General features: G+C 49.3%; 2 protein-coding genes across 11 annotated transcripts in view; one reads left to right on the top strand and one right to left on the bottom strand.

Moving 5' to 3' along the window:
* by (focal adhesion protein tensin) overlaps positions 1-27,359 on the bottom strand; it is a 221,674-nt gene that overhangs the window by 155,720 nt on the left and 38,595 nt on the right. The gene's annotated exons all lie outside the window — the stretch shown is intronic.
* Positions 18,741-26,654, top strand: LOC105191519 (putative sodium-dependent multivitamin transporter). Of its 2 annotated transcripts, none has more exons than XM_011154981.3 (7): positions 18,741-20,498; positions 20,764-20,895; positions 21,709-21,930; positions 22,233-22,576; positions 22,733-22,849; positions 23,353-24,018; positions 26,250-26,654. In XM_011154981.3, the coding sequence occupies exons 2-7, from the start codon at positions 20,830-20,832 to the stop codon at positions 26,503-26,505; spliced, it is 1,671 nt and encodes a 556-aa protein (XP_011153283.1). In that variant the 5' UTR covers positions 18,741-20,498; positions 20,764-20,829; the 3' UTR covers positions 26,506-26,654. The 2 variants fall into 2 exon arrangements, with proteins under 2 accessions (XP_011153283.1, XP_011153282.1); XM_011154980.3 differs by having other exon boundaries at positions 18,741-20,563.

Raw genomic sequence — 27,359 nt, 5'->3', positions numbered from 1 at the left:
CGTTTCCACGAACACTCGCTTCGTAATTTCGGCTTAAAAGCCGATCCCGGCGCGGGAGACGGGGAGACCTCTGAAAGGTCGTCGCTTTGAGACGCGCGGCCCTCATCAGGAGGAAATTAGAAATCCCGGCGGAGGCGGATACGTCGGTGAATTACACTTTAATTAATCTTCTCCGCGGCGGCTTGTGTCCCGCGTCACGTTGTATTTCATGCCCGGGACCCCACGAGAGCGGCGATCACGCGTGAGAAGCGGCCGAGGAGGAAGGTAGTTACGCGCGTCCGAGCGCGCGCGCGCTTTCGAAAGCGCGTTCGCGAGCAGCTCGGCCATTTTTCAAGGTGTCCCGGGGACCGTTTGATCAAGAGTGCCCGCTTCGGCCGGATAATAAGACGGTTCGGTCCAACGAAGGAAGTCACAATCGGCCGGACGTCAGCGTAACGGCCGCCGCCGTTACCGTCCGTCACCGTTGCGTAACTCGCGTTGCGGATCCGCTGCGAAGACAGAGAGAGACAGAGAGAGAGAGAGAGAGAGAGAGAGAGAGAGAGAGAGAGAGAGAGAGAGCAGCCCGGCCGGCCGTATTTTCAGAATTACTTTTCCCGCGAGCCGCGAAGCGGACGTAGAAATATCGCCGCTGTGCGCGCGCGCGGGCGGTAACATGGCGGTCATCGTCGAAAATGGGCCAGTGGACTCGCTTTTCGCTCGAGTTCCGAACGAACCCGCCGCGCTCGTCGGCGGAGAACGCCTCCCTGCGCGAGAGCGCGTACGTGAAATATCGTCGAAATTCTGTGCCGCGCGCACAGCACGCACGTGTACACACATCCGCCTGACCCGCCACGGTCCAAGTGTCATAAAAGCCGGAGAACCGGCCCGCGCTCGTCGAAGACACACACGTGTCACGCCGTGCCGGGCGTGTTATTACTGAGAAACATCATAATCCTATATTCAACGCAGACGCATGCACACAGCCGCGCACGGGAGGAAGGTCACGTATAAATCTCTCCGGACCCTTCGTTACGCACGCCCTCGACGCGCCCGTGGAATTTATTCATAGAATCGGCGAGCGTGTGGAGAGAGAGAGAGAGAGAGAGAGAGAGAGAGACGCTCCGAAAATTAACAACCGCGCCGCCGCCGTTGAGCGGTCTCTTTCTGTTACACTTTACGATTATCCTACGCCGGACTTCAACTTTATGTTTTCTTCTCCTCCCGAAGACCCTCCCCCTACCCTCGTCACCTCTCGCGCCGTTCATCTCGCGATCGAAGTACCGGCGCGCTTTATTTTCGGCTTCCTTGCTGCGTTTTGGTCCTTAAATCCGAATGTTTGAGCCTTCGACGTGGAATATAATATCGAGTGAGTGCAAAAGTTTGGATGGATTTGATTGGAAATCTTGTTTGTTTGATGATTATTCACTTATATGTGTATGATATATTGTCGCCGACTAATTTGCTGAAAAACATCATTTTCTCATTCTGTCGAGTAATCGCCATTTTTTTCTATCATATCGTACACTGATAGAAAAATATAGTTGAATTAACTATAATCTCACTATATTTTATAGTTCATCTTGGCGTCAACCATATTTTTATAGTTCGTGGAACCTGCAAAATATAGTAGAATAAACACAAATATATAGTCAATGATTACTTTTACCACATATATGGTAAGTTCTCATTCACAAATATAGTGAGATTTAATATTCATATAGTTACATCTGTCATCATTTAGCAAATATTCGGGTAATATTGACTATATAAAAGAGTTACTTTACCTATCATTTTATATTTGTATCCATACAATAATTTTAGTTTAACTTACTATAATTCTTAGTAAAAATATTATATGGTCGGTTATACTATATCTATATCGTAATTATTACCGATATATTATGGTAATGCTTACTATAAATACGTTATTTCGGACTATAATTTAGTTACTATATCATTATAGTTCCAAATATCATATACTTTTCTCTACAGTCACGACATCTTTCGGAGAAAACTTTTGCATTCACCCAGTACGTTTCAAATGTATGCGCGTATTCTATGTTGAAAGTCTAAAAATACACGCATTTAAGAGTCAGAATAGTAAAAATGCCCCGAATTGAGTGTGTGCGCCGGCATATCGGCGCTTTTACCTTAAGCGTATTGCTGTATATAGACATATGTCTTTTTTGTACGAGTATACATATCGTACTTGTTTCTCTACAATTTGCAGCAGCGAATGGGAAAGAGCGCAGCTTTGAATCGGCATTGTATTTACGAGACACGCGGAAAGTTAAAAATCGCTGCATATCGGCGAGCGAGATGGAAATAATCCCCGGCTTTTTATTTCCTCTTTTTGTGCGCCCTTTCGTGTCAACGAAGCGGCGAAAATCCGCCCTCGAAAAAATTTGCCCTCGATAATGGCGAAGCTTTCGCGACGAAGAGGCCGTTCCGGTCGCGCGCGGATAAAAGAACGCTTTACGATTCCGCGTCTTTCGAGAGCGACGAGCGCGCTCCACTTTGCCGCTTCTGACGCGAAATGTTCAGCAAGTTGTTGGCAGACCGCTCGACCGACCAGGAACATCTGTTACCAGGCCGAAAGTTTACGGAAGACTAAGTGCACCGTCGTTGTCTTGCGTCCGCGCTTTTTATGGCTAAGCGAACGGCGTGTTGTTTTGTAGCTTGTATCTCCCGCGGACATCTCGGAGTCCAGCGACCGCTCGAAGATTCCTTCGAAAATACCAGGGAAACGAACTTTGGCGATCCTCGGCTAGCGTAGCATCTTCGGACACGTAACACGTCGTGTTACGAATAAATTCTCGCGAATAGATTCCAAATCGATCGATTCATATTTCGCATCTGCCGTCGACTTTTACGGTCCTTGAAGTGTAACACGTTTCAAAAGGCGACCTTCTGTAAAAGATACGAGACTCCAGCCATAGTGATCTGCCGGACTGTAGAAGTTATCGGTCTCACCTGCTCGGAATTCAATCTAACGAGGTTATTATTACCTGCCACGTTACTCGGTTTCATTCGCGCTGGCGCGTCGCGATGGAGCGTCATGCAAAGGCACTTGCCTAGTGCTCCAAGATGCACCTGTCGGATTTGGAGTCCGTGATGAGACACCGTCGCGAGTCCACCCATCTCGAGGACCTTTCCAACTCATTGGCACGTCAGAGAGGCGCAAGGGCAGCTGCCTACCATAATTCGCGTAATCCGCCGGCGGAGCGTCTCTCTCTCTCTCTCTCTCTCTCTTTCTCTCTCTCATTGTTCTCGGTAGTGGCTTCGGTAGACGTCTTCTAGAGGAACCGTCTTCACGCTCGAATGCACGTCTCAGACTGCTGTGTGCTTTCGAGTGGCCCATAAACCACGGCGGGAATAATAAGCAGAGTCAACGCTGCGAAAAACGTGTCTAAGCCCTCTAAGTTTGTTATTTATTATACTTGCGACATGTTCACGACGCGACGTGTCGAATTCGAGTGCGTTGCGTTGCTATTGAATTTTGAATTACATCGTAAGTTCCTTACTTTCTCGAGCGCAGCGTGTGGAGGATCCCCGAAATTTCATTCAATTTACGTATTTTCGCTCTTTGAAACAGAGCCGAGGCTGCCGGATGAGACTTTGCCGGATGAATATTGATTCTGGCAATATCGCGTTTTGATGTTCCTGGTGGCACGACATTTCCAAAGTTGGGTATTCAAAGGTTTTCGGGGTCGCTCTGAAGGTTTCAATGGCGCGCTTCAAAGTCAAAAAATAGCGCATGTAACGTGGCCGAGCTGAAATTGGAGAAAATGTAAAAGTTTGGCGAAAAGCCTCGAAATGTTACATTATGGGATTTCGCTCGCTCTTAGCAATGGTGAACTTCGGAAATAAAAATTCGGAATGGCGAAGTGTCCTCAATTCAACGGCATCGTTATCAATTAGTTTTATTCGTTATTTCGCTTACCTCTGTTACTTTATATTTATAGACTCCAGATATAATTCTTGTACATCTCCGCTATTGAACTTCTTTTCACAGCAAATACTCAAGTTTCATCCCGATGAAATAAAATTTGACGAGGTTAGCTTCTCACACTCGTAAGCCGTGAGACCTCAGAAAGCCGCTGGATATGAAATTTCAATGACGTTACGTTAACTTTGAAAAATTCATTTTTCGCCAAGTGAAACACTTTTCCGAGACTTTCCCGGCCGCCTGCGCCAGCCGAGGGGTTATTAATGCACAATCTGATACCGCCGATATAAAGCGCGCCCACGTTAATCCCCTTCCGATGCGCCGCGCCGCGGCGCCATCATGCATACGCAATGAGTTCTGAACTTGGGCGAGCTTAATTACTACCGATCGCCGGGCGACGCGATAATTGGAATGCTCTCGAGGCTAATTACGGAGAATACAGAGCGGCTGTCGGACGGTTCATAACCCCGGCCGGCTATCTGTCTGCCAGCTGGACGCGCGCGCGACTCGCAAACACGAGGCGCTGTTTTTGTCATTTAAGAGTTGCTTCTGCTTTTGTCGCGCTAATCGCGCTGTTTGTGTCACCGGATGCGATCGTTGTAACGCCTGTAACAGTCAGTTTCTTATCCGGCCGGTCACCCAGTTTACGCTTATCATCGACTCTCAGCGCCGACGATGAAGCGCCGACCGCTCGGCTATCGCTTGCTTGCGGCTTCGCTCAGTTCTTCTCTCGCTCCTTCCTTGTTCCTATCTTTTCCTCAACGGGAACTCTTTCGCTTCCTCTCGCTTCTTCCTTCGTTCCTATTTTCTCCTCAACGCGAACTCTCTCGCTTTCTCTCGCTTCTTTCTTCGTTCCTATCTTTTCCTCAGCGGGAACTCTCTCTCTCTCTCTCTCTCTCTCGCGCGCGCGCGCGCGAAAAGTTCACTCAGCGGCAAGTACTGCCGCATGCGTCTGAAACTAACGAACAATCCCGAAAAGTGCTCCGCACCGTACACACGTAAGCCGCCGATTTGACGTGCCGAGACGCAGGCTGGGAGTTACGTGGAAGCCGGCCCGAGTCGCGCCATTAATTATTACTACGCGACTTTTCCGCGACTAATCTCGCGGGGGACCGGTCGCGCGAGAATTATTGGCGCCGTCCGCAAAAAGCTCACTTATCCACGCAACGTCTCCCTTTCCTACTTTCTCCGTTGTTTATTCCGGCGGCGGGATAGAGTGACGCGCGGCCGTGTAAAACATTTGCGCCGGGCGGCTGACCCCAATAATTTAATGCATATTACCGCCGGTTTATGCGCGACGCCTTGTTTAGCGGGAGTAAAGCGCCACCGGGCTCCGAAAGAGAGGAAGAGAGAGAGAGTGAGAGGGAAGGAGCGAGGGAGATGCTGAGTAAAAGTACAAAAAAGAGGCCTCTGCGGCTGCGGTGGTTTTTTTCGCGAAAAAGCCCGCGGCGCGACATCGTTTGCATTTTATTGCAATGTTAAATGTAAGCCTTTCCGTGTGGGCGGGTGATTTGTTGCGAGCATGAATTAAGCTCCCGGGAGTGAAATTGTATGCGGGCGTGTGTGCGGGGCGAGCCGAAACCGCCGCACAAAAGTCGCCTGTGAACTCACGCGAGAATTGATGCAGCGCGTGCGCGAAGATACCGCGGAGATAGAAATCGATCGGCAAATCGTCGGGGGGAGGGGTGCGATTAGAGCATACGTGAGGATTTTCGGGAGGAGGGAGGGGGCTGGAGGGGTTACGTGAAAATTCCTACCGCGTCCGCCGTACCACGTCGTCCAGTCCGCGGAGGAAAAGGGAGGAAAAGGAGAGGGAAGGAAGAGGATGAAGCGACTTTGAAGCGTTGCCCGCGTCCGCGATCTCGAGCGCGAACAAATCAAACGTCTCGCGCGATCGTGAATCCGACGTGTAAAGTTACCTCGTCATGCGCGGGGCATTACCGCTCGAATGGCTCGGGGTTAAAATCCCGCGATCGTCGCGATCGTCCGCCGAGTCACACAGCACGGCATCTCGTCGGAGAGGCGCGCGATGCGAAAATCGTCGGCGGTGTATAAGATCTCTAATTCCCGATTAGAAGTCGCCAGCGTCCTTCTTAATGACTTATCGGTAATTAAATCTCCCGTTCGATCTCGCCCTCCCCCCGCCGCCGCCGCCGCCGACTCTTTATATGCGCGCTCCGCGCAGATCCAGAAACTAGGCTGCGACTTTTTTTTCTTTCTCTCTCTCTCTCTCTCTCTTGAGAAATGCGCTCGATCGCCGGGCGGTCCGATCATTCGGATAATGCACCACTTACGGATTACAAAGCGCGCGCGTCCCAGAACTGTCGCTATTAATTTATCCGACGACTCTCCTTGGCCGACTTAGAATCGGCCTGCCTCCTCGAGGAAGATGAGACCCTCGTGAATGATGATGAATTTCTCTCAGAGCGGCTCGCGCAAAGAGACGCGTCTTTAATCCGCCGATCCTCCGTCGTCCGGAGAGACCGAGTCGAGCGCCGGTCGAGCGGTCTTCGCATATTTCTCGGACGGGTGGCCTTTTTTTATTTTACGATTCTACAGGTCCGAGTCGAGAATGAAGATAATTTCTTGCGATACGAACGCGGCATAATGAACACATTAACGACGCGCGCTCGACGTTTTCCCCGCGCGCGACTCTTGCGTAACCTTAGCAACAAACAGCGCGCTTAGAGCCGACCCCGTTGTTCGGTTACACGTACATACACACTCGCGCATGCATACGTGAGATTAGCCGCAAGGATACGGCCTCGTTCGGCAATATCGCGTATGTATTTCACCGTTCACTCGCCGACACAAAGTGCAATTTCCCGCTCGCAGCGGGGAGGGGAGGTACCTCGCCTTCGCGCAACGACTCACAGTCACGGCAACAACAGCAACAACAACAACAACGACAACAACAATAACAACAACAAAGACGCGAGGAAGAGAGCACGCGGCAACGGCGCGGAGTTGTCGCCGCAGTCGCACGCAGTTGGCACGTGAGAAATCCTCTCCTAAAACCGTTGAATCGTAAATCTGCCGGGTTTCCCGTGGCGGAAAGTACCAATTATCCTCAGGTAATCATCGATATCCCAGCGACGATCTACGACGCTCTCGAATGTTTCGTGTACGCGCGCGCGGGGGAAAACCCCGTCGGATAATAACGGAACAAGGTCTTCTTCGTGGGCGTGGAGGCGAAAGACGTATTTCCACGTTGATGAGATTATAGCGGGCATAAATAACGGAACGGACGTGACCGCTACGGGGACGCGACAGGGACGCGATGGGAGCGTTCGTACATCCAGATCTTATCCCCGCCGTGCGTCGTCGGGTAACCTTGTCTCGCGACTTTTTGCGCCAGGATCCGCGAGCTTCTCGTGCCGCGTTCGCGAACCAACGCGAGCGGACACTCTCCTCTCTCTCTCTCTCTCTCTCTCTCTCTCTCTTTCTCTCCGCTTCACATTGTCGGCAAATCCATCAGGATAGATCAGCCGGCGATGTTGCGCGAGATCGCGCGGATAGCCCGCGGCGATTTACGAGCGAAGCGCGTTCGTCGCGAAATCACCTTCGATTCATAGAAACGTCGTTGCACTCCTCGAGCCGCTCCATTGAGGAAACCTTTCACGTGTACGCTTTCACGTGTATACGTGTTCGTTCGCGTGGACACGTGGCCGCTGGAGACATACCAAGCACGACTCCCCGACGGGGAGGGCGAGGGGGGAGATGCACATACGCATCTCTCGTTGAGTCGCGCGCGCGCATGTTGTATGCATAAGCGGTCGCTATAGATACTACAAGATTGCCAATCCCATTGTCTCCCGCGATACACGGATTTGCTTCTTGCGCGACTCGTTATCGCGCTCGCATTCGCGAACGCCGAGAAAAATCGCGCGAGTCCACCGGACTCGTCGCGATTATCGTCCCGCCGGTCCCGACTATTATCTCTTCATTATCGATACGTCGAGAATAACGACGTCGTCCTTGACAACGGACGTCGGACGCCAAGTTGACCTGAGACCGGGTTTACTCGCGGTGAAACCGCGGCGGAGAAATCGCAGAATCGCTTCTATGCGCTTCTCCTCCCCCCCCCCCCGCCCCCGTGTCCCAGAAGGAATTTGTCCTGGAAGAGGATTTTTGCAATTTCTTCGCCGTCATTTGAACCGTCTCCCATAAATGGACGATCTATAGCCTCAAGAAAGGACTCGAAAGTAATCCTTCTCCCTCTCTCTCTTTCTCTCTTTCTCCTTCTTCTTTTCATCCGACTGTAGCGATTTCTAATCTGAAACTCTATGATGTACAGGGTGTAACATCAACATACAGATCATTATGACGGGTTGCTTGCTCCTATTCGGACGATAACGCAGATTGCTGAAAAAGTCACTCGTTGATTTTGTTGATACGATGATATTTGCAGTGCTCCCAGTTGTGATAAGTGCAAATAACTTCGCACCGTGGTGGTGGTTATAACAAGTTTATCGACCGCACAAGTTTATATTGCGTTTCCAGTCGATTCATATTTTTGCAGAAGCGATCTTTTGTAAAAACATGGATGAAATACACAAGAAATGTATAAGACTTTTAAATATTTCTGTATCGTTCTTTTTAATCTCTAATTTCTATCGAACTTTTATCGACGTAAGAAAGCAATTGAGAAATTATGCGAAACCAGAAAGTACGTCGTATCATTTACCTCTTGTTACTCTTATTACTTTTTTTTATTTTGCTTAATTCCACAATATTTATTTCTCAGTTTCACTATTTTAAACGTCTTTTTTAATTCAAGGCTCGACTCCTGTCGCTAAACGGTCGATAAAATGTTATAACAATCACGGTGCAAGGTTGAAATAATTACACTGATAGAAAAATATAGTTGAATTAACTGTAATCTCACTATATTTCATACAGTTCATTTCATATTCGTCGTCATAGGCGTCAACCATATTTTTATAGTTGGTGGAGCCTGCAAATTATAGTAGAATAAACACAAATATATAGTCAATCATTGTCTTAAGTAATTGTTTATTTACTTTTACCACATATATGGTAATTTCTCATTCACAAATATAGTGAGATTTAATATTCATATAGTTACATCTGTCATCATTTAGCAAATATTCGGGTAATATTGACTATATAAAAGAGTTACTTTTACCTACCATTTTATATTTGCATCCATACAATAATTTTAGTTCAACTTACTATAATTCCTAGTAAAAATATTACATGGTTGGTTACACTATACCTATATCGTAATTATTACCGATATATTATAGTAATACTTACTATAAATATGATATTTCGGACTATAATTTAGTTACTATATCATTATAGTTCCAAATATCATATACTTTTCTCTCAGTGTACACTTTTCATAACCGGGAGTACTGCAAATGTCATCATCAACAAAATCAACGACTGACTTTTTCGGCAATCTCTGCACCTTATCATTCGAACAAGAACAAGCAACCCGTCATACTGACTTGTATGTTGATGTTACCATCCTGCACGAGCGTAAGACTAGCCGGGCGCGCGATAAACGAGAGACGTGGCGAAAAGCCCGGCTACCTAGCTGGCTCTCGTCCTGGCAGGATCTTTATATTCGACGAGAGTGGCTAAATTTCTAAATTCATTCGGCTTACGCGGCGTTCCTGGGCGTGTCTATTCGTCATTGATCGCGCCGGCGTGAATTCAAAGCAGACCACCGTTTCTTCGAACTCGAGACTCCAGGCCTGACAGGACATTAACGGCGGCGGGCACCCTCGTAGATCCATATCATCCCAGATCTATGTACCTACGTCCCAATTGGATATCCCTACGGGGATTTATAGCCGGCCGTGCAAACGCAACACGCACCGCCGTGCGTCACGATCGTAAGTCAGCCCGGCGTCCGCATACGCGGCTTCCTACATCGGGTTAGCCGCCATTTACGTAACGCTATAAAGCGTGCGCAATTTCAGCGTCCCATATTCAACGTCTCGTCGCTCCAGCACGCTCGCGCGCGCCACGACGATGTCTTTCATCTCGCGCGGAGCCCGTCGTCGTCGGGAGAGCAACCGGCAACGCGCTGCGAAACGGCCACTTCCGCCCAGTGGTGCGATTCTTTAACTCGTTATTGGAGTTAACGACACTTTCGTTATCGTCGCGCAGCTTTTCCACGGTATACAAAAGCTGCGCAACGATAACGAAACTGTTGTTAACTCCAATAACGAGTTCAAGAATCGCGCCACTGTGCGCTCGCGCGCGCCAGTAAAAAATGGAAATGAACGATTGTTGCGTACGCGCCCGTTGCGGCGCGTTGTACATATCGTGAATTAATTAATTCGCGAGCGGCTCGCGATGTAATTACATTTACGAGCGTGAGTTACGAGTGTGCGCCGCGCGGCGCGCGTTGCCTCTGCGTCGCGTCGGACCCGACGCTTGTTTATCCTGCGCAATAGATACATACGCGTACGTATCGTGAAATGCATCGATAAATGAAATTAATCGCGGATGGGTGTCGAGCCTCCCTCCCTCCCTCCCTCCCTCTCCCCCCCCCGCGCATCCTCCTTCCGCCGAACCGGCGTTGAGGCGAGAATCAAATGAAAATGGATCGAACGCGAAGCTGCGCAGAGAAAACTGCCGGGCCTCAACGGGATTTCTCTCTCTCTCTCTCTCTCTCTCTCTCTCTCTCTCTCTCGTCCTTCGATGCATTTCCGGACCCGCGCGTCGCAGCGGAATCACTTTGTCGCGATCCTGGCCTGAAATTCCCGGCGTAATTCAGCGCGCTCATCTCGCATCGGTCGGAATAAAAGTAAAGCCGCGAAATCATCCTTTCCCAGCGGCTGCGCGTTGGCGGCGCGCTGCGCCATTATGGCCTCGTGACTGTTTAGCCACGGTTTGACTGTTTGACGACGGTATAGTGCGTTAATAACGTTAATTGGCGCGGTTCGAAAGCGGGTCGTTCGCGAGTGCAGCTAAGAGCGCGCGGCGTTTCGGCCGAAAGAGTGCGTTTAAGTTCAAGGATAGACACCGCGGACTCATCTCGTCGTCATCATGCAATATCCGGCGATTCGGAGCCGCGTCCTTCAGCGCGCAAATGAGCGGTTGAGCTTTTCTTAGCTCGGCGCGACGCAGTCCGGACTCTCCGGAGTCGAAGAGCACGAAAGCTCGCGCGAGCTCCTGCACAAATGTAAAATTAACGCTGACGAGAGCGGAGAAGTCGAGACGAAATGACCGAGTCCCGTCTCGCTCTTCCGGCCAGCAGCTCCTTCCCCCCTTCGTTTCCTGCCCATCCTGCCGTGGATCTTGCCTCTCGCGATCGCCGCCCTAGCATTTGCGTTGCAATATGCAGCGCTTCGATAAGACGCGGATAACGTTGAGTCGGAAGATTAATGGACATAATTACCCGAGTCATCATCCGCCGCCGGGCGGCCGCGATCCGTCGATATCGACAGTTATGAGGAACGGCGCGAAAAACGACAAATTTCCGAGAGCTCTATAAATAGCGGCGGAACACAAGTGGGAGGAAGCACAATGGCGCTTGGCGCTACACAATACCCACATCGCGCGCGATAGATCGGCCGACCGCGTTCAGCCTGTAAATCGGTCTGTCAGTCAGTAGCGCGCCCAGCAAAACAAGCACCCTCCCGCGCGCTTTTCGGTGCTGCGTCAACGGCAAACCGACGGACGCGTGTAGTAATCTGACTTGTTAAGCCGATCCATTAAGGAGATATGGCGTATCGTCAGCGCCGTCATCGTCGGCGAGCTCCCCGCGCCGCGGGGCCGGCCGTGTCCGTCGCTAATCGCACGCGGCTGTCATGCGCGCGCGAAATAACCTCGAAATCCAACTGCCGAGAGAGATACTTTTGTAAACACAGCATCCCTCCCGTGCGCGCGCCATTAGCCGATTGGATCGCTAAATGGAACGCATTATGTGGCTCGTCTCTGCGCGCCGCGCTTCGTAACGGCCGTTATGATTATTATTATGGGCGCGCTACGTTTCTCTGAAAACGCGTTAATATTCATGGCCGTGTGTGCTGACGCGAGAGAGAGAGAGAGAGAGAGAAATAGAAAGAACAGAGGAAAAAAAAAATAAAAGACCCGCTCAACGTCCGACGTGGAAGAACTGGATTTCACCGTCGCGAACCGGATCCCACCGGCCGCCATTGTGGCACCCATCGAAGCGTATGATCGACGTGGTTCCGCTCCCGCGCCGATTGACACGTCACGTGACACCTCGTGTTCGCGAAAAGTGCGATATTGCTGAAGCGACGAAAGGCCGCCGCGCGCGGACCCTTCCAATGTCACCGCGACGACGACTCTCCTTCGACCTGCGGAAGCGTTTCATCAGGCCGGGTGTCTCTCGCGTGCGTATCGGAACGTTCGCCGTCATTATCAGCGCCACGTGACGCTGGGAAGTGGCGAGCACTGCCGTGAGGCCGGAGATAATTAGCCGCGCGCGCGCGCGCGCGACGGAATATATAAGAAATGGCGGTCGCGTGTCGTGTCTCGTGCGGTATAACGCGCCGCCGCATTATCGATCAAGGATGAAACAGCCGCATAAACGACGACAAGGAGAGAACACGCGAAGAAATTAACCGAAAGCCGTAAACTTTAATGGCGACGTTTAAGGGACGATAAATGTTCGCCGGTAAATTTTCTCCACGGCCGGGATATGTCGCGACCGCAGAACGATAGAATTTTGATGCGCATCGCGGGATGTGATTCTCGTAACTTTGCAACGTCGAGCGCGCGCGCAAACGTTGTTACATGTTACGGGAATGGATTGTTTTCCTCGGCTGTAACAGAGAATGGCAAATATTGTCTTCTTTCTTTTTTTTTTTATGAATACGTATATGAAATAAAAGTGCGGATAGCGATCTCGATTCGATTTTCCGAAAATCGGTCTCTCCCTCCAAAAATTGATTTTTAACTCGATTCTTCTCTCTCTTCCTCTCTCTCTCTCTCTCTCTCTCTCTCTCTCTCTCTCTCTCTCTTTCTCTGTATATTTGATTTTTGGAGAAAAAAATTTGGAGTGCCTCCAAATCTGCTACGATTGGAAATTTTTCGTATACGTTTCTACTTTTATTTTCGGCTTGTGTTATTTTCGCGTTATTTTCAGACGCAGCTTTCAGCTTCGCCTGAATCTGAGTGTATTGTCTGAATTATAACGTAAAAATAAATTGTGTTAATTTACATATATCTCGCTAAAGAGACAACAGCAATAATGGTACTAATATTTCTTTGATTAATTTATGGTACCACGGAAGAACCTCGTTGTAAAACGTCTAGTCTTCCTCAACGGCAAGAATGAGGATGACAAGACGGCAAGATTGATGCAGCATATTAAATGCGTAAGATCCGGACGCTTTATTTATGGCGCAAATATAATGCCGACTCGACCGTCAGCTCATCGAACACTTCGAGTTCATGATGCAACGGCGAAGTGATGTATAACGAGGCGTGCCTGGAAAGTATGTAATCGCCGGGAGAATTTGCAAGGGAATTGATGTCCTATCAGTCGTCCGCCTGACGGCGATTTGTTCTCCTAGACGTCTCGTACTTCACGATCTATCGTGAGCTTGTAATTGCCGGATTCCTCGCTTTGTTATTGACAAATCGGGTCGCACGAGGTTGCGGATGTGAGTGAATTACGAGGGACACCTTGCGCAGACGGGCAAAGAGCACGACCGGCGGGCGGATTAAGAATTCCGCAGTTATCAAAAATGCGAATTGGCAACCTGCGCGTCTTACCTGCGACAGCGCGATTGAAGGATTCGTCCGCTTTTTCTCCTCGACAATCAAAAATTAAATCGCTGCGAAAGTCCTTTCCCAGAGAGACTGAATAAATATCGACGCGAGCGAGATATTTTTCGAACAGAACCACGCCGGCGAGCGAATTCCACGCGGAGACGGCGAGTCGACTTGATCACATCTACAGTAAGTGCGAGTAAATTGTTAGTCGCCCGCATAGCTTTTATGATTTACGTTAATCGGCATACGTACATCGTCGGGTATTATTTTAACGATCCGCAAGTGGTCGTTGACGTTCAACGAGCGATCGTTGCCTTGTCTCCTTTCCCCTTCGACCTACGTAGTCTAATACAATTAATGACCGCACCTGTACGGCCTTGATCGCGAGTGATTGTCGGTGCCGATAGATCGAATCGCGCCGCGTCGCGAAATTGCGATGCAGAAAGAATTCGCCGGGAATGCCGGCTTGACGTAACCGATGTCGTGATCGTTGCGTGACGTTGCGCGACGCAGTGCGGCTGTCGGAAATCCGCGTACTCGCAGGTGCACCGCGGATTTAAATATCGAGTGTCGCAATGCAACGCATAACCGCGTAACGTGCGGCCACTCGAGCGTTTCACATCGTGCGGATTCTCTCTCTCTCTCTCTCTCTCTCTCTCTCTCTCTCTCTCTCTCTCCCTGCCTCGAGCGTAAGCAACTCGGATCTCTCTTCGTGCCAATCTTATCGCCACGTCCTCTTCCAACGACCGTTCGTTCCATCGATTCGACACCAATTAGGTCGGCATTGAAATTTCGCACTCGCTCCGTCGGTCGCGGAACGTCGCAGGCCGACCGACGTGGAAAGTCGCTCAGCGCTGGCCTGGGTTTCGTCGAATGCGAATGAGTTTGTCGCAGACGGATCGGGAAATCGCGGCGAAAACTGCGTTAAACCGCGAGAATTTTCATAACCGCGCGATTTTCAGTCATATTCCACTTTCTACGATAAGCCCGCGCTCTCGACGACACGCGCGTTGCACATGGTGTAAGGAGGTCACTCCTCTAATTAACTTAATTGGCAGCTTTGGTGTAACATACGGCGTGCCGCTCCGACGGGCGTCATAAATTTTTTTTCGGTCGGCCCCTCGAACTAGCTCGCGGCTGTATCCGCATCTTCGAGTTACGACCGACCGTGTGCGGCAACACGGAGGAGACCGATTGATACTCGCTGCGGCTTGATGAAGAGTAATGTCGGCGCTTTTAGAACGGTCTGACCAAACACGGCGCGTTAATACGAAAGGGGGAGGGCGTAACATATTTTGGGTTGAAGTTTGATTATACGTTTGTGTGCGGACATATTTAATATTATACGTGAAATATTTAACATACTTTTACACGGCAGTGTGAAAATTTGCATCGCATAATTTTTGGCTATCATCTTTAAAATTAAATTTTTGCACACACTATCTTAAGGGGAGAATTACACGCGGAGCAGGCCGTCTCCAAGGCTATTTTCACGAACATTTTGTCAACAGAAACAGGTTTAATGTTTTATATGCGCTTTCCATATAGATAGTAACAAATTTATTTTATACTTTCAACATTAATACACTGTTTTCAAGGCTGCTTCGTAAAAGCAGCCTTGAAAACAGCTTTCCGCACGTAATACCGTTAAAAGATCGAAATAACAGGTAATAATATTTAATGATACGAACTGTTGAATAACACCGATATGATTCTGAGAATATGACGAATTTTTTACAGCATGTAGTAATAATAAGACACGACGACGACGGCGATCGAAATGTGCTCGGTGCAACGTTGCTCCGAGCGTTCGGCAGCCAAATCGGTCGCGCGCGACCTTGCGGCGCCGGCGTTTCGCGGCCTCAGCAGAAATTGCGGCGGCACAATGCCGCGGCTTTCGCGTTACACGTAAGGCGACGCCGACGAACTACGACTCCAGCTCTTTTTACGTAACGCCAAGACGCCAGGCCGTGTTAAATCGGTCCGCTTCCGCGTTTCGCCTCGGGGCCTCTGTTTTCAGGAGTTTGCCGACCTTTAATCACTCCGACACACGCGCCATATTTACTCACACGAGCCAAGATGTGGCGTCCGCGAGAACTCGCGAATTATCGTCGTCGCATGGCACGCGCGCGGCGCACATATAAATAAATATCCGCGGCGGGTCTCTTCGAGCCCGACGGCGCGTACGAGATACGATAGATGTCGAAGCGCGGACTTGCTCGGACGCTCTCGAGACAGAGGGAGAGAGGGGAGGGGCAGAGACGTGACAGTCATACATTTTTTATATCCGTAATGTTTCAGAGGCGCGATAACATTCGCGGCGGGCCAGCGGTAATTTGACACTTGATGAGCGCGGATGATTGTATAAGCACAGCACGTAGGACGGAAACGCTTTGTCGACGGGCACGCATGAAAAAGATACCACCGGTAGGATCGCACGATCCTGAGTCGCAATTCACGCTCTTTTTCCAGCGGGACGTCTAATTATGCCAACTGTCATAATACGGATGTAACGGGGGATATTTATAGCGCTGCCTCACACGAGCGCGCCTCGGCGAGAAAAATATCTCTCGCGTCACGCCTCGCAAGTCGATCGCACGATTCCGCGCACGACTCCGATCCGGCTTGTTTCTCGCGCCGATGCGTTTTCCGAGCAGCTCCTTCCTCCGCACGCTAAGTTGCGTTCGCACCGAAAAATTCCAGTTCCTCGTTTTGCGTACTTTGAAACGGTCGGACCCGCGAGGATCGGGGAGCAAGATCAGCCTTTGCGCGCATCATGTCCCTGTCGGGTTAAACACGGTCTAGATTGATCGGGAGAGCGAAATCGACACACGGCAGACGAAGCGTGGCAATATCGCGCCACGCACCAAGTGACTCGAATACGTATACCAGCGCAACAGGGGTTCGGCGATCTCATTATTAATTAATTATGGGAATCGGCCCGCTTTATCAGATCGGCTCTCATTATCGGGTAAATGGAGTAACAGTAATTTTCGACACCTCCTCGACATGAGCGATGGGATGCGCGTTGCGATATCCTGGAACGTGTTTTAATCAGCTTCGGCTAACATAGAAATATTGAGCCAATAAGTTAATAAAAAGTCGGTCGATAAGTAATGTCGGGTTTTTCGGTAAGCAGGAGAAATAATTTTCTTTTAATATAGAAAACTCTATTAGATATGATGTATTGACACGTTTTGATATATATCTTTTCTTATAAGCAGCCTCATAATATTGCACCATCCTACCGGAATTTGTCATTTTTTTCAGCAAAAAATCTTGAAAGATGCACTTTACAGGCCTCTAGAGAATCGAAATTTCTTCCATTAAGCAAATTGCGCAAGGAACGAAGTAAGTGAGAATCCGATGGTGCTAAATCAGGTGAATATGATGGATGAATAAAAACATCTCCGATTCAGCTCTCTCAATTTCTGCTGTGTCCGTAATGATACGTTTACGGGACTAAAATCTCCATCACGAAATTTATCGAACCATCTTTGCGCCATTCTTTCGTTCACAGCGCCATCACCGTGCAGAAATCTCTTCTGCTGTTTGTATACTACATTTTTATCTTTGCGGAAATAAAAAAGCACGATTGCGCGAAGATGCATCTTCCCGTGGCTCATCTTTGAATCGGAACAAACACTAAAAAACTTAGGCAAATATAATAAACATTTTTTTCTTAATTACTCGTTCAGCCACGTGCGTTTTACAAGTCACGTGTAGTCTTTTGCTTCGAAGGTAGCGGAAACAATCTCTCAGCCGAGAAGACCCGACGTTACTTGTTGGCCAACTCAATACATGACGCGTCTGTTGTCGAATTAACGGCGAAGACAATATGCTGCGATGTAAACATTTATTTAGCAGCACGGCGGAGAATTCTTCGCTGCGAGCACACCGTGAGAGAGGGAAATCACGCTGCGGGATTTCCCAGCTTGCGGGCCACAGAATCCACCGTCGCGCGAGCAGCTTCTTGCCATGTGCGCCATGTCGGGTTAATTAACACTCGCATCAAAACGGCGACGTTAATGCCCGGGTACACACACACACACACACACACACGGTCCGCGCGAAGAAGAAAACTCGATGTCATATCCGCTTCTGAGAATTCGTAATCGCGTGTATAACGTGCAAGCGCAATCAGTGCTTTCGCGATTAGTGTTTGCCTGGATTCCCCCGCAGCGACACGCGCCGCGTCAACGGCGCGCAAAGTGAACCGTCGCGGTCTCGCGGAAATAATAGCTGCGCTACCGTACTGAACGACATATCTACTCCTTCGCAGCCTGCAGAATCGCGCGATTGACACAATTATTCTCCCTCCGAGGAAACAGATCGCGCGCGCGCGCATCTGGAGAGTGTATTGCCTCGGCGTCCCCGAGAACACGAGTGTGTTTCATATCGAACGATTGTACAAGAATTTTACAACTTTCGCGCGAAGCACTTCCCGATATTTCCCGTAGTTTACGAGCTGCGAATCGGCAAAGCGGGCGAAAGTCTGTCTGAGCGTCCTCGAGGAGCGGCTTCACCGCCTCGGACTGTTCCTTGTCACCTAAGTGGCCATTTTTTAATTTACTTTGTACATTCACGCGAACTTTCGGATTATCGCGGATCGTGAACGGACTGACAACGTCTCGCTTTCCAAAGAATCGTGAGCGGCGGGTAGAGCTTCGTTAACTCCGCGCAGCGCAGCGCGAATTAAGGCGTACAGCTGCGCCGCGCGCGATCGATTTATTTTCCCTCGGCCGAACTGCCGAAAGCGGCCTACGTATCCGGATAATACCGACGAATTACGCTAGAACGAGAGTGGTTTAGCACACACGGTAAATTTCGATTGACCGTGGGGGTCAACGATTGGTCGATCAAGTTCAGCAGCCAGTTAGCCGACAGTTAGCCTGCTGTCGTCCGGCTAACGACTTAATGACGGGAATTCACCACTTACGAGTTCCTCTTTTTCTCCTCCCTCCCCCATCCTTCTCCCTTTCTCTCATCCCGTTCTCGTTCGCGCTCCTCTCTCTTTCTCTCTCCCCCCCTCCCCCTCTCCCTCCCCCCCTCTCTCTCTCTCTCTCTCTCTCTCTCTCTTTCTTTCATTAGCAACGCTATTGACGCGGAACAACGCGCCGTCGGCAGTTCGGTAACAATGTCGAAAATTAGTCGATACTTTAGCCGGAATCGCCGTTGCTTCGTCTTTGCTTTGTCGCATCGTACCGGCTACGACGAGGAGATAAATTCAAATAAATCTCGACTTCCGTCCCGTAAGCGAATGCACGGGGCGTGAATGGCCGGCTGAAAATGCAAATGTACCCGCGTAATTACGCGTTGCTGAGGAGAAGATTGTACTGTTATTCATCGTGTCCCCGATATAACGACTCTTTTCATAATTACAGAGGGGGGAGGGGGCTGCTTACGCAATTCTTCGCTCACAAATTGAAAAGCCTCTCGCGAAAACTCGAAATCGACACGGGCGATTGTTCGCGCGCATTCCTGCGGCTCCCTCCCCTCCCCGGAGACAACAGCAGATATCTTTAAATACCAGGTGAAACTAGGAAATGACATCGCGGTAGCGGACAATCGTTCCGCGGGCAGTAATTGCAGCAACGCATCGTGCGACGATTCTGCGAAGGCAGAAACCACGGACGTCGAATTATTCCCCTCAATGCCAATCGCTCACGAACGAGCGCGTTATTCGAAGTCGACGTCGTCCACTCGTTTTCTCTCGTTATTCTCCCTCTTCCACTTTCCCACGATTGCAACCACGGAAACCTTTGTTAGTTACCTGCTTTTTCTTATTCTTTTTTTCTTTTTTTTTTCCTTTTAACGCGGCTGAATTCAGGCTCGGAAAGTGTAGAAAGCGCGGCGAACCCGTTGACAACCGGGCGAAGCGAAAGTTTTGTGATGTCGCGTATTCTGAAAAACGGGCGCGCCATACAATGTAACCACATCGGTGTGCGCGCGCGCGCGCGCGCGAGAGAGAGAGAGAGAGAGAACATATTTCAATATACATTTAATTACGCTTGTCGTTTAATCAACGTCGGTGTCAAGCGCCGTAAATTAGACTGTGCCTATATAGATGAATAAGTTCTGCCGTGGTTTCGTTCCTTTTCGTTTTCATCGCCGTTAAGTGAATCGATCCGTCGGACCGGTTGGCGCGTGAAGATAATCATCTCGAACGCTATCATCTACGGCACATTAAATTAAGGTTAAGCCTTATCCGACGATCGCAATCTAATCTTTCATTACGATCCGACGTGCTTCAACCGGTACATATCTGCAGCCCCGCTATTACAGTCTCTTGTCGATCACAGCTCACAACACCTGCGAGTCGGTGGGAGCGTTTTGCGAATAGCAAATAATAATAGAGTTTCCCGCGTGATGTAAAGTTACGCCGCGCGATTGAATTTCGAAATTTACCGCGCGGCGTTCGTCCGTCGGTGAAAGCGTCTCGCGCGGCATCGCAACGGAAGCGCTCGATGCAATCCTCGATATTTGCGCGAAGCTCCTCTTTCCATTCGTCATCAGACGAGACGATCATTAGCATCAAACAGCAGATCACCAGATTTAATCTGTCGATATGTAGATCCGCGGCTCGCGTGCGTTCGCGCAAAAAATGCCGAGCAGTTCTTTACGTAATGAAAAGCGAGAAACGCTTCTCGCCGCTGCGTCTCGTCGACCGCGTCGGAGACGGACGCACTCGTGAGTGGGATCTTGACGAATGCTCGTGAGCATTTGGATTTGTCTTCTCCTCGTCGCGGCCAAGTGCGCCAGAAGTTGTGCGTAAATTCGTCGTTCCACGAGTGAAGATCGTTCCGTTGACACTGACAAGCCGTATTAAAAGCTGCTCAAGGTCGAACTGTTGTTTGTCTTTTAAGAATAATTGCCGTTGAAAGTGTAAATGTAAACAGAATGGACGTAAGTATACGAGTTCACTTGTGTCCAGCGAACGACTCGTGATCATTATTTCGCTAAAGGTCTCCAAGTATTTGAAGAAAATCCCACCACAGAGTGCACTGTAACGTCGATCACGTTGGAAGATTCCACCAGCGATCGACGCCACTGCGCCTTCTCCGTGGATAGAGGAATCATTTATCGGAATATATTCTTGTTTACAGTCTGTCAATGCCGAGAACAAGACTAACATATTGCAATGGCCGGACTACCTCGTGATCAGTGTGATCATGTTCGTCTCCGCCTCCATCGGGCTTTATTACCGATTCAGCGGTGGTCGACAAAGTACATCCTCGGTCAGTTTCCGAAAAATCAACGCGTTTCATTCAACGCGACCAAATCGCGTCCCAGCGACTCGAGTGATTCCGACAAAGTGCGCTCCGGTTCTCCTCTTAGAAGCAGAACCAAATGTCGAGTGGATTTTGTTTATTTCCTTTTTCTCTCTTTCTAGGTTGGTGCAAAAATAACTGCGGTTTTTATCATTTTAAGTCTGGCGCCGATTTTTTTATAACAGTTACCGTTATCTTTCGTTATAGTGACACGTCATTGCAAACAATGAAACTGGTTTCAGCTTGTGTCTATTATTTTCATTCTCTAGTATTGTTGGATACAACCTCTTAAATTGGTCATGGAAAAAAAGCAAATTCGCGCGATTCTGTTGCATGAGTTTAAAAGGCAACGAAAACTGCTCGAAATGCCAAATTTATTTTTGGCGACGAGTCAATCAGTGAAGCGAGTCAATTAGTACGGCTCGACACTGGTTCCAAAAATTTCGTGATGCACACAAGAACCTTGAAGATGAGGAAGGAGGTCGTGGACGTTCTTCAGCTATAGGCAATAATGATTTAAGAACCATTATTGAAGCGGACCCGCGTAAAACAACTCGAGAGGTGGCAGAAGAACTCAATGTTGATCATTCAATCATTCTTTATTTTGATCAACAACTATAATTTTTAAGTGTGTCTATATGCGTCTTGATACTCGATAAAGACCGTAATTATTTTGCACCGACCTAATAATCATTGAATCCACCGTGATAGTAGTGGGTTCCCCCATGAACCCACTAGCTGGCTGTTGTGCATAACCGATCGCACAATTACCACCAATAGGAGTACCTCTCCGCGGAGAACTCGATGGGCATGCTACCCCTCTCGATCTCCTTGATGGCTTCCCAAATATCGGCCATCACCATGCTCGGGATAAGCGGGGAAAGTTACATCAACGGCCTGTTCGTCGTCATGATGTACGTTTGCAACGGTATAGCCATACCGTTCGTCATCTACTACTATCTACCGGTGTTCTTCGAGCTGAAGGTCGTAAGCATCTACGAGGTAATTGCCGGACGATCGGCTATCGTCCACTATTAACGAGCATATACAAGTAGTTGGAGCGCGGCTCTCCGAAGAAGCGACCGGTCGCGGTCGCTTCATCTCGCGCGCGCGCGCGCGCGCGCGAACTTAATAATCGAACGTATTATAAAATCTGAAAATCGGGATTGAAAGATCCAAAAGACTCTCAGATGCTGCTGAGTCAGCTCGAGTAGATTGCGAGGAGACTCCCGGCGTCGGACAATTTTGCGAGAGGCACTCGTTTCCTCTCACCCCGGAAATCCTCCCGTCTGCTTCCTTCTCAGTACCTGCAGAAGCGATTCGGACTGCACTTACGGATGCTAGTGAGCGCCGCTAACTTCATTGAGACACTGATGCTGGCCGGGGTGATGCTATACGCCCCTTCGTTAGCTCTCGAAGTCACCACAGGCTTGTCCAGCACCATGAGCATCGCGGTGATCGCTACAATTTGCACCTTCTACTCCACGATAGGCGGCATCAAGGCCGTCTTGGTCACCGACGTCTTCCAAGGCATACTCATGGTGATCACGATGTCGACGATCCTCGCCATCGCCGCCGCGAACGTCGAAGGAGGCGTCGCCGGCATCTGGCGCATCGCGCGAGAAGGAAACCGTCTAGACTTCGACAAGTGAGTTGGTCCAGTCTCGACTCGTGTCCGTTTCAATTTGATCGCTCCTACAGCGATTCCGAGTAACACTGTGCCATTGTGACTAATTAGCCGCTAATTAGCCGGGCCGGCGAAGTAGCAGCTCTAAAGAAGATTTAACTGAATGTGTTCATCCAGGTGGAGTCTCGATCCAACTGTGAAATACACGTGGTGGAATGTTATATTTGGCAGCACGATGGGCCTGACCTTCATCGCGGTGAATCAGGTGCAGGTCCAACGTCTGTTGACCGTTAGGTAGGCGTAGATTAAGCTTCCTGGCCGCTCGCCGCGGCCATATTGGATAATGGCGTCAGAGGCGAGAGGTGGAGGTGGCACGCTGAAAAGATTCTTGCGTGCCAAAAATAAAGAGAGATTCTCGTGAAAGAATAATTCAGCTCGCTCGAGAGCGTGTTTGGGAAACGCTCCGAACGCGCACGACGCTGCTCCCCTGATCAATCAATCAACAAGCATCTAATGATGAACGAGAACCAGTCGTGCGCGCGCATGCGCAATCATCCCTAATGGGACCAGCTCCTCATACACTACAGTCGTCTTACGGCTCTTGCTGGACTTTCAAGGGAGAAGTGCTCGCGGAGCGTTTCACCGGTATGCTCCAACGACCTCGAGTTTTCTCTCACGCAAGTATCTTCTGATTTGGAAATGGCGCGCAAGAATCCCGACAGACGAGGGACCGAGAGGTTCCAAGAGGCGAACCGGACGTTCGCTTATCGATCGGTAATCCTTCGCTGTACCCACAGAAACCTGAAGACAGCCACGAACGCTGTAATATTGAGCGGTCCCTTCGTCGTACTACTGGCTGGTTTAACTTGCCTCACCGGAGTGTCGCTCTACGCGGTCTACCGAGACTGCGACCCGGTGGCGTCCGGCAAAATCTCCTCTTACGACAAGATAGTCACGCACTTCACCGCGGAAAGAATGTCGCCCGGGGTGATCGGCCTGATTATCTCCGGGATCTTCAGCGCCAGCCTCAGCACCATCTCCGCGATGATGAACTCGTTGGCCGCGGTCGCGCTGGAGGATTACGTGAAGCCGCTGTGCCAGAAGTTCGGAGCGAACTTCAGCGACAACAAGGCCGTCTTGGTGGCCAAGTTGTTGACTTTCCTCAACGGCGTCTTGTGCCTGCTGTTGGCTCTGTTGGCGAGGACGATGGGCGGCCTGGTCGCCGTCGCTCTGAGTATCACCGGGGCGATCGGCGGCCCGATTCTCGGTATCTTCACGCTCGGCATGTTCACCGAGAACGCGAACGAAGCGGGAACGTATATCGGTATGATTACCGCCTTGTGCATCTGCATGTGGGCGGCTTTCGGCCAGCCGAAGCCGCCGCCATCGCTGTCGCCAGTCTCGGTGGAAGGCTGCGTGAATTCCACGGAGCTGCTGCTCGCCGCACACAGCAGTTACAACAGGTATGATAGTACTGTGATCAAAAAGTATCCGAGCTTTATTTTTAAAAATTTTAAAAATTTCTATTCAATCATCAAAATTCTTGTAGTCTCCTTCAAAGTAGTCCCCGTTGCTTGCACAACGCACATATGCCAGCGTTTGATCCAGTTCTGGAAACATCGTTCATACGCGGCAGTATGACGGTATGGTCTTCGATTTTCCTCAACAGACTCGAAACGCTGCCCGCGAAGTGATTTTTTCAGTAGGGGGAACAGGAAAAAGTCGCAGGGGGCCATGTCTGGTGAATACGCGAGCTGGTGCTCGCGGAGCGACATTCGTTGAGTTTTTTGTCAGAAGTTCACATGAGCATCCAGAGTTTCGGTACATACAAGCTGCAAAACTTTTGTACTGGATAAATATTACGCTAACTGTCAGTTCGAAATTTTACTTTAAAAATTTTTTATCGCTTTCGCCTTATATCGAGTGATGCTCCAATTAATTTTTGTACGTGCTTTCATCGTGTAAAAGCATATTTAATTCTGAAGCATTTAAAACGACGTGGAAACTCTGTGGAAAAAATGTCAAATTTTGATCGACTGTTCTCTGCCGATAAAGCTTTCACGTTCGGCAAACCCCCTTAAACCACTCAAATGTACTTGTTTTCGATAAACAATCCTCGCCATAAGCTTCTTGCAACATTTTCAATGCGTTTGTGAACGAGATTCCGTTCGCAACACAAAATTTCAAACAAATTCTTTGCTCCGTTGCTTTCGACATCGTAAAAATCGCCGCGCACAACAATCTTCAAAGTGGCATAAGCAACTGCCACTTTCACACGGCTCGAAGGAACGCCATGATTTTTTTTCACCAAATGTGAAGGACATGTGTACCAACTTAAGAGAGCAAACGGATTTGATTTACAGTTTACCCGCGATTTTTAAAAAATAGAGTTCGGATACTTCTTGATCACAGTAGTACTTCCGTGTCTGAGCCGATTTGGGGACTGCGGGGATTTTCGGCGATTCCGCGATCTCCCCTCTCTTTCTCTCGCGCGACGCGCTGAAATGCCGACGTCGTGTTGGCGTCGCCATCAGCGGCTTGATCTCAGCCGAGAGAACGAAGCAGCGCGGGATAGAAAGAGCAGCGTTTCAGGCGCATGGCACGAGTCGCACGATGATGGGAATATGAGTTATCGGCGGGCCGTAAATCGCGTCTTATCGGTGGCACTTTGAGCTTTGCGCAGCGCCGATGTGGTCGGCCGGCTGAGAGACGCTGCGCGTCCCACCGCGCAATTAGCCGCGAGCCAAGCGCCGATTTCTTTCACGCGCCGCGGACGATAAGCTCGGCTCCGTTCGGCATTCCCACGGCGGTAAATAACGCTAATTGCGCCGTTAATAAACTGAAATTACGCTCGTCTCGCGGAACACTAGCCGCTGCCGCCGCGTTATTACGCGGGATTAGATGTGCGTTATCGCTTTCTCTTTGTCGTTGGAATTCGCGCGAACTGACGGCTCCATTTCCGACGATGCGAGAAATTGAGAGGCTGCTACGACCGGCGGTCCGATTTAATTGAAATAACCCCGATGTGCGGGTAGATAAAACGACACGCGTGCCTTCCTCGGCGGCGAGTGACGCGAGTGTGTGTGAGCGACACTCTTGTCGCTCGGGAGATTTCCCCCCCCCCTGATCCTTCCTGTTGCAAAATACGAAGATAAATCTGGCGCGAGAATCGCACTTGAATCACTTTCCACGCGCGAGGCATATCCGAGTTGACAGCTTACGTCGTAATCGAAAGATTGCCAGATGCTCGTTTAACCCTTTAAATCCTGAAGATACTTCAAGGTATCGCCCTGTATAAACGCTCATATGTTTCTGAACTCTTTTTCTCGGTGCCTTGCTCCACATTCCTGTCGGCATTTATAAGTACTGCCTTGAAATTTAATCATTGCATTGTTATCAGATTTATTTTCCTATTTCTTATGTGTCCCACAATATACCAGGAGTCATTTAATTACACCAAAATTTCATGGGAAGGTCTTGGCTAATTAATTAATTATTATACTATTAATTAATTATTAATTATTAAAATTAATTCAGGAAGGGATTAATGTAGAAGAAGAGATACTTATTTTTTCATCTTGAAAATTATTCTCTCTCTCTCTCTCTCTCTCTTCCTTCTCCCCTCTCCTTTCTCTCTCTTTCTTCTTTCGCCATACACTCATTCTTCACGTTTATTCTGTTTTCTCTTTTACAGTACCGCATTACCGGACAAGTCGTCGTACTTCTACTTGTATCGTATTTCCTACATGTGGTATAACTCCATAGGATTTGTGATTACTATAGTGGTTGGATATGTAACGAGCATTGTAATACGGCGCATTCGACCCGGAAATAACATCGAGCACGATCCGAACTTGTTCGTGCCATTTCTGGCCTCCAAGATCAGACGACGACGACGGGACGCGGAGAAAACTACCGGCAGTCAGCTGTTCGTCCTGGATGCTAGATGAGAAGCTTGTAACTAGATAAAGTGCAATTATTCATGAACAAATATGTGACACTCCTTCAACCCCGGGCGACTCGATGATTTGTAAGATGTCGACTCGACGTTCGACATTAAAGAAAAAAACGATTGACCGACTGTTACTGTAAAAATTAAGCTACGGCGTTGAACACAAATTTAAAGTCTGCTTGTTTAGGACACGGCGTGTACACGTATTACATCAATTGCGTTTCAGTCTATTACCCGCGATAAAATTCGCGCCGTCCCTCGTGGCGGTAATTTTTCACATCAGCGAGTCGTGAATAAAGAGTCTTTTTAGTTCATTCATACGGCTGAAAATAATTAACAAGAAAAAAAAAAAGAAAAGAACTCTTATCGTCGCACAACACCACTTTCACGAATAATCTTCGGGCTGCTCATGTATGAAGCCAAAGCCACGGGGCTTTTATCCAATTACGAGGCGACGCGAGAACACGTCCGTAAATCGACGCCGATCGATCATGATGAATGTCGGCGAGCTCGTGTACGCGCGAAATTCGCGCATACCAGTTTTTCGGCGGTGGCACCGTCTCCGCCGCATTAATTTGCAATTTAACAAGCGTCAATTGGCGAAAAAGGACTGGCGACGGGATAATGCGGTGCATGTGGGCCGATTCGGTGACGACGAGCCGGCGATTCGACCGGGCGATCCCGCTGTGTTGTGAAAGCCGCCGAAATTGCCGCGACTTATCTCGTAATCGTCTACGGCCAATTACCGTGTCCAGCACGAGCAGGCTTTTAATTCGTTTAATCGAGGTTCATTTGTACCGCGGAACGTTGTTGCCGTTCCCCTTTCCCCTCGCGGCGTGGCGTATGATTGGA

The sequence above is a fragment of the Harpegnathos saltator genome, unplaced genomic scaffold (genome assembly GCF_003227715.2).
Source record: "Harpegnathos saltator strain DR-91 unplaced genomic scaffold, Hsal_v8.6 scaffold708, whole genome shotgun sequence".
NCBI classification, from domain to species: Eukaryota; Metazoa; Arthropoda; class Insecta; order Hymenoptera; family Formicidae; genus Harpegnathos; species Harpegnathos saltator.
This window is presented reverse-complemented; position numbering and strand designations above follow the sequence as displayed.

What these genes read in the sequence shown, in the direction of transcription:
- LOC105191519 (XM_011154980.3), top strand. An exon ending in AACCGTCTAGACTTCGACAA is followed by an intron (nt 22,577 to 22,732) that starts GTGAGTTGGTCC and finishes GTGTTCATCCAG; the next exon opens with GTGGAGTCTCGATCCAACTG. An exon ending in CAACGTCTGTTGACCGTTAG is followed by an intron (nt 22,850 to 23,352) that starts GTAGGCGTAGAT and finishes CTGTACCCACAG; the next exon opens with AAACCTGAAGACAGCCACGA.